This window comes from Erythrolamprus reginae, chromosome 11 (genome assembly GCF_031021105.1).
Source record: "Erythrolamprus reginae isolate rEryReg1 chromosome 11, rEryReg1.hap1, whole genome shotgun sequence".
Classification (NCBI taxonomy): domain Eukaryota; kingdom Metazoa; phylum Chordata; class Lepidosauria; order Squamata; family Dipsadidae; genus Erythrolamprus; species Erythrolamprus reginae.
This window is the reverse complement of record NC_091960.1, coordinates 3,359,850-3,366,506: the sequence shown is the minus strand read 5'-3', so window position 1 is coordinate 3,366,506 and position 6,657 is coordinate 3,359,850. Positions and strand designations below refer to the sequence as shown.

General features: G+C 53.6%; 1 protein-coding gene across 1 annotated transcript; it reads left to right on the top strand.

Moving 5' to 3' along the window:
• The first annotated feature begins 685 nt into the window (after nt 1-685).
• On the top strand, nt 686-5,833 carry LOC139174486 (gap junction delta-2 protein-like). Its single transcript, XM_070764896.1, has 3 exons — nt 686-756; nt 3,205-3,670; nt 5,471-5,833. The coding sequence occupies exons 1-3, from the start codon at nt 686-688 to the stop codon at nt 5,831-5,833; spliced, it is 900 nt and encodes a 299-aa protein (XP_070620997.1).
• The last annotated feature ends 824 nt before the right edge of the window (nt 5,834-6,657 follow it).

Here is a 6,657-nt window from a genome sequence, read left to right as displayed (position 1 = left end):
AGATTCCCCCTACTCGCCCCCAAGGAGCATCCTCGCACACCTGCTCCTCCTTCCCCCTCCTCTCCTCCTCCCATGCGTTCCTTGCCTGCAGGAGGGGCTGAGATTTGGGGGGGGGGCGGACAGAGCTAGATTGCCGCGGGATGCCCCTCTCGGCAGATACCCCCCACTCGCTCCCAAAGAGCATCTTCGCGCACCTGCTTCCTCCTTCCTTCTCTTCCTCCTCCAGCCTCGGCAGGTGAAAAGCCCGCATCCTCCTCCCTCCCTCTCGCCTCCCCCCCACCCCCCCCGAAAGACTCTGGGCGGTGCTGCGCGGCCTCCGCAGTGCCCCCCTCGCCGGAGAGGGAGGGAGGGGAGGGGGCGCCGGGTGCCTGATCCGCGCCCGCCGTGCCCTTGAACGGCGGCCGGCCGCGCGGGCGGCGAGGCGAGCGGCCGCGGCTGCCACCCCCTGACCCCCGCACCCTTCCCACCCCCCCTTCCCGCCGAGGCGATGGCGAGCCGGGGGCCCTGGTGGTGCCGGCGGCGGCGGCGGAGGCGGCGGGGGCTCTGAAGCGGCCGGCGCGGAGGCGAGCATCGTCGGCGGGGGTCTCGTTGGCATCTCCCACCCACCCCCCACTTTGTCCCCAGCCCGCGTCCCTCGGTGGTCGGAAGCGCCCTCGGATGCGGGCGGACCGTCCAGCCCGGAGCGATGGGAGAGTGGACGATTTTGGAACGGCTGCTGGAGGCTGCGGTGCAACAGCACTCCACCATGATCGGGAGGTGGGTTGCCTTCTCCCTCTTCTCCCCCGCCCCCCCCCACCTTCAAGAGGACTAGCGCCTTCCTTGGTCCCCGCCTCGCCCCAGGGCTGAAGATGCCCGGTAGAGGAGGTCGGCGGATGGATGGCACCAACGCCGGAGGCCCGGCTCCTTTTCCTCTCCGCCGGCCCAGAGTTTGGCTTGGGGTATTTGGGGGGGGGGGGGGGGGGGGCAGGAGAGGAGCTGATCCGCAGCCCCCCCCCCCGAAAAATGGAAAACTCTGCCCTGTCTCCCTCGTTTTTGCACCCCGCATCCCCCTTCCTACCCAGCGCCCCTTAAGTTTCCAACTTCTTCGCTCCCGTTCAGTCTTTCAAGGTTTCTGCACCTCCCGGCGGACTACAACGCCCATGACTCCCGACCACTAGGCTGGGGAGCTGTGCAGAGCTGTGCAGAGCTGAGTCGCTTTTGCAAAGGTGCCAGGCTGGGTTATCCGGCTTTTTTTTTCCTCCTTCCCCCCAGCCTCGCTTCTCTGCTCTGCAATCCCTTCCAAATCTCCCTTTGGAATTGGGACAGCTGCTGCACCCAGACTTGGGGAGGGGGGGCAGGTTGTGGGGAAAGGCAGACTGTGGGGGGGGGGGGGCTAGAGGGTGGTCGAGAGCCTGGGGAGACACACAGTGGGCTGGAGGCAGCTGATCACCTGCGGGGGAAGTCAGACAAAAGCTGAGAGGAAAGAAAAGCCATGGAGATGCTCGGCTTCCCTAGGGAAGTGGTCCATCCGTTCCTGTATCTTTTGGAGATGCTGCCAAGATGCTGCGTTTGGCCAGGCACCCCTGGAGCGGGAAGCTTCTCCTCCTTCGTCCCCTTCCCAAACCATGGAGCGAGCCAGCCTGATTTCCCAGAGGAGGGAGATGCCTTAAGCTTTATCCGTACTTGGCGACTTTTATGGCACTTTTCCAGTGCAGACAAAATAGGACGTTTTTGAAAATGATAGGGTGGTGTGTGTGTGTTTTTTTAAAAGTCTTTGCAACCTGTAGGTTTCCAGCTTGCGGAAGACTGTAAATACAATATATATCTTGGATGGCTGGATGGATGATGGAGGGAGGGGGGGAGAGATGAGAGATAGATATAGAGATGGATGGATGGATGGATGGATGGATAGATAGATAGTAGATAGATAGATAGATAGATAGATAGATAGATAGATAGATAGATACAGTAGATAGATACAGTAGATAGATAGATAGATAGATAGATAGATAGATAGATAGATAGATAGATAGATAGATAGATAGATAGATAGATAGATAGGATAGATAGACAGACAGACAAGCTGAAATTTTGAAAGGGGTTTGCTAAAGCATTTAAGACTACTTAAATTCTTCATTTAATTCAGTGACTACTTCAGCTTCAACCACAACACCACAAGAGCACATAACAGATTCAAGCTCAATATTAACCGCTCCAAACTTGACTGTAAAAAATACGACTTTAGTAATAGAGTTGTTGAAGCATGGAACTCATTACCGGACTCCGTAGTGTCATCCCCTCGTCCCCAACATTTTACCCATAGACTGTCTACGGTTGACCTCTACAGATTCCTAAGAGGTCAGTAAGGGGCGTGCATAAGTGCACCAGTGTGCCTTCCGACCCCTGTCCTATTGCTCTCCTATATCCCATATATCTTCTCTTCTATCTCTTTATCTTTCTTCTATTCTCTCATTGATTATTTTATTTTATACTCTCTCTTCTATTCTTTCTCTAATTCTATTTCCTCGAAGGTGTCCTCTATTACCTTCATTGTGTATTATTGTGTATTGGACAAAATTACATACATACATACATGTTGGTAATGACCTTTAAAGCCCTACATGGCATTGGGCCAGAATACATCCAGAACCGCCTTCTACCGCATGAATCCCAGCGGCCGATAAGGCACCACAGAGTTGGCCTTCTCCGGGTCCCGTTGACCAATGTCGTTTGGCAGGCCCCAGGGGAAGAGCCTTCTCTGTGGTAGCCCCGGCCCTCTGGAATCAACTCCCCCCAGAGATTAGAACGGCCCCCACCCTCCTTGTCTTTCGCAAATTACTCAAGACCCACCTTTATCGCCAAGCATGGGAGAGTTAGGATATTCCTTCCCCTAGGCCATTACAAGTTATGCATGGTATGTTTGTGTGTATGTTTGGTTTTTATAATAAGGGTTTTTAGTTGTTTTATTAAATTGGATTGTTACATGTTGTTTTTTATCATTGTTGTTAGCCGCCCTGAGTCTGCGGAGAGGGGGCGGCATACAAATCCAAATAATAATAATAATAATAATAATAATAATAATAATAATAATGATAATGAAAAACTATTTTTTTTTTAATTACATCCTTCGTAGCCCAGCCCGGTCAGGCATCCCAGGGGCAGGGGAGGGGGCTTTGTGGGGGGGACGGAGGGCGCTGCTTCTCACTGGCCGCTCTTCCTGTCCAGGATCCTGCTGACGGTGGTGGTCATTTTCCGCATCCTGATCGTGGCCATTGTGGGCGAGACGGTCTACGAGGACGAGCAGGCCATGTTCATGTGCAACACGCTGCAACCGGGCTGCAACCAGGCCTGCTACGACAAGGCCTTCCCCATCTCCCACATCCGCTACTGGGTCTTCCAGATCATCCTGGTCTGCACGCCCAGCCTCTGCTTCATCACCTACTCCGTCCACCAGTCGGCCAAGCAGCGGGACCGCCACTACTCCTTCCTCTACCCGCTGCTGGAGAAGGAGGCCCTCGGCGAGGGCAAGAAGGTGAAGAACGTCAACGGCATCCTGGTGCCCAACCCGGACGGCTCCTCCAAGGAGCCCGACTGTCTGGAGGTCAAGGAGATCCCCAGCACCCCGCTCAGGCCCCCCAAAAGCGCCAAGGTCAAGCGGCAGGAGGGCATCTCCCGCTTCTACATCATCCAGGTCAGTGGGCACAGGTTGGGCACCTTCTCCGGGCCTCCATCTTGAAGGGCTAGCGCAAGCGAGAGAGCAGGGAGGCTCGGAGGCTTTTTGGTGGTGGCACCATGGCCAAGAGAGGCTGACACTCGTGTTGGGATGGTCTGTGGGAATGTCCCATATATCCTGGCATGCGAGCCGTTGCCCTAGCTAGCTCCTAGGTTCACTGTTGTTGTACCTCCCAGATTACTTGGGTCCCACAGAGTCGGCCTTCTCCAGCTCCCGTCGGCTAGTCCAGTGTTTCCCAACCTTGGCAACTTGAAGATATCTGGACTTCAACTCCCAGAATTCCCCAGCCAGGGGAGTTGAAGTCCAAATATCTTCAAGTTGCCAAGGTTGGGAAACACTGGACTAGACAACGTCGCTTGGCGGGTCCTAGGGGAAGAGCCTTCTCCGTGGTGGCCCCGGCCCTCTGGAATCAGCTCCCCCCAAGAGATTTGCACTGCCCCCACCCTCCTCGCCTTTTGTAAGAGTCTGAAGACTCATTTAGGCCGCCAGTCCCCGGGCCGACGAGTGTAGATATGTCAGCCGCTGAATGGGAACGAGTGATTTCTTACTGCTATTAGGGTTTTTAAATTTAAATTAAATTTATTTGTACTGTATATTGTGTTTCTCGATATGTTGTAAGCTGCCCAGAGTCCTCGGAGGTAGGAGGCATATAAATCCAATCAATCAATCAGATAAATAAATAACCCTAAATGGCTCCGGGCCAGACTATTTATGGGGCCACCTCCTCTCTCATACCTCTAACCCAGTAGGGGCCCACAGGGTCAGCCTTCTCCTGGTCCTGTCCGTCAAACAATGTCAGTTGGCAGGACCTCAGGGAAGAGCCTTCTCTGTGTTGGCTCCGACCCTGTGGAATCAACTGCCCCCAGATTCTCCTCTCTCCCGATCTTCCAGAAAGCCATTAAGATCTGGCTTTTCTGGCAAGCCTGGATTTAGATTGACTGCCATGTGTGTATGGTTCTTTTAAAGATATTATTTATTGTTATTGCTATTATATTACAGATTTTATTATGTATTTGTGATTGTGTTTTAATACTATTGTATTTATCCCATTGGTTAGCCATGCCGAGTCTACTTTGGAATGAGCGGCATATAAATACAATCAATCAATCAATCAATCAATAAAGATCATGCAGAATGCAGCTGCGAGAGCAATCATGGGCTTCCCCAAATATTCCCATGTTACACCAACACTCCGCAGTCTGCATTGGTTGCCGATCGGTTTCCGGTCACAAGTGTTGGTAATGACCTATAAAGCCCTTCATGGCACCGGACCAGATGACCTCAGGGACCGCCTTCTGCTGCACGAATCCCAGCGACCAGTTAGGTCCCACAGAGTTGGTCTTCTCCGATCCCGTCAACTAAACAATGTCGCTTGGCGGGACCCAGGGGAAGACCCTTCTCTGTGGCGGCCCCGGCCCTCTGGAACCAACTCCCCCCAGAGATTAGAATAGCCCCCACCCTCCTTGCCTTTCGTAAGCTCCTTAAAACCCACCTCTGCCGCCAGGCATGGGGGAATTGAGATACACTTCCCCCCTAGGCCTTTAAAATTTTATGCATGGTATGTTTGGTTTTTATAATAATGGTTTTTTAACTGTTTTTAGTATTGGATTATTATATGCTGTTTTATTACTGTTGTTAGCCGCCCCGAGTCTGCGGAGAGGGGCGGCATATAAATCCAATAAATAAATAAATGAAATGAAATACTAAATGACATAGAAGGAAGGCGGTGTGCGCTAACCACGTCTCTCTCTTGGCCAGGTGGTTTTTCGCAACGCCTTGGAGATCGGATTCTTGGCCGGGCAATACTTCCTTTACGGGTTCAACGTGCCGGCGATTTTCGAATGCGACCGCTATCCGTGCGTTAAGGAAGTGGAGTGCTACGTCTCGCGCCCCACGGAGAAGACGGTCTTCCTGGTTTTCATGTTCGCCGTCAGCGGCATCTGCGTCCTCCTCAACCTGGCCGAACTGAACCACCTGGGCTGGCGGAAGATCAAGACGGCCATCCGCGGGGTGCAAGCCAGGCGGAAATCCATCTGCGAGGTGCGCAAGAAGGACCTCTCCAACCTGGCCCAAGTGCCTACTTTGGGGCGGACTCAGTCCAGCGAGTCCGCTTACGTCTGAGCGGGCTGGGACGGCCCTCGGCCGAGCGGACGTGCGCCGCCAATGCAAAAAACGAGACCGTTGTACCTCCCAGGTTAACCATCTACAACAGGGATGGCGAACCGATGGCACGGGTGCCACAGGTGGCACGCGGAGCCAAATCTGCTGGCATGCGAGCCGTTGCCCTAGCTCAGCTCCAACGTGCATGTGTGTGCCGGCCAGCTGATTTTTGGCTCGCACAGAGGCTCCGGGAGGGCGTTTTTGGCTTCCCGAGAGCCTCCGGAAGGATGGGGGAGGGCATTTTTATCTTTCTCAGGCTCCAGGGAAGCCTGGGGAGGGCAAAACATGAGCATACTGGGCCCACCAGAAGTTGGGAAATAGGCCAATTCCAGCCTCCAGAGAACCTCTGGTGGACGGGGAAAGCTGTTTTCGCCCTCCCGAGGCATTAATTATTATTATTATTATTTATTAGATTTGTATGCCGCCCCTCTCCGAAGACTCGGAGCGGCTCACAACAATAAAAACAGTACAAGTCCAATACATTGAAACAATTTAAAAACCCTTAATATAAAAAACAACATACAAACCATACATAAAGCAGAAACAGCCCAGGGGAATCAAATTCCCCATGCCTGACGACAGAGGTGGGTTTTGAGGAGTTTGCGAAAGGCAAGGAGGGTGGGGGCAATCTTGATCTCAGGGGGGAGTTGATTCCAGAGGGGCGGGGCCACCGCAGAGAAGGCTCTTCCTCTGGGTCCCGCCAGACGACATTGTTTCGTCAACGGGACCCGGAGAAGGCCGACTCTGTCGGACCTGACCGGTTGCTGGGATTCGTGCGGCAGAAG

Coding starts and splice junctions, on each gene's coding strand:
- LOC139174486 (XM_070764896.1), top strand. CDS start 686: ATGGGAGAGTGGACGATTTTGGAACGGCTGCTGGAGGCTGCGGTGCAA. Junction 757..3,204: donor CACTCCACCATGATCGGGAG/GTGGGTTGCCTT, acceptor CTTCCTGTCCAG/GATCCTGCTGACGGTGGTGG. Junction 3,671..5,470: donor CCCGCTTCTACATCATCCAG/GTCAGTGGGCAC, acceptor TCTCTTGGCCAG/GTGGTTTTTCGCAACGCCTT.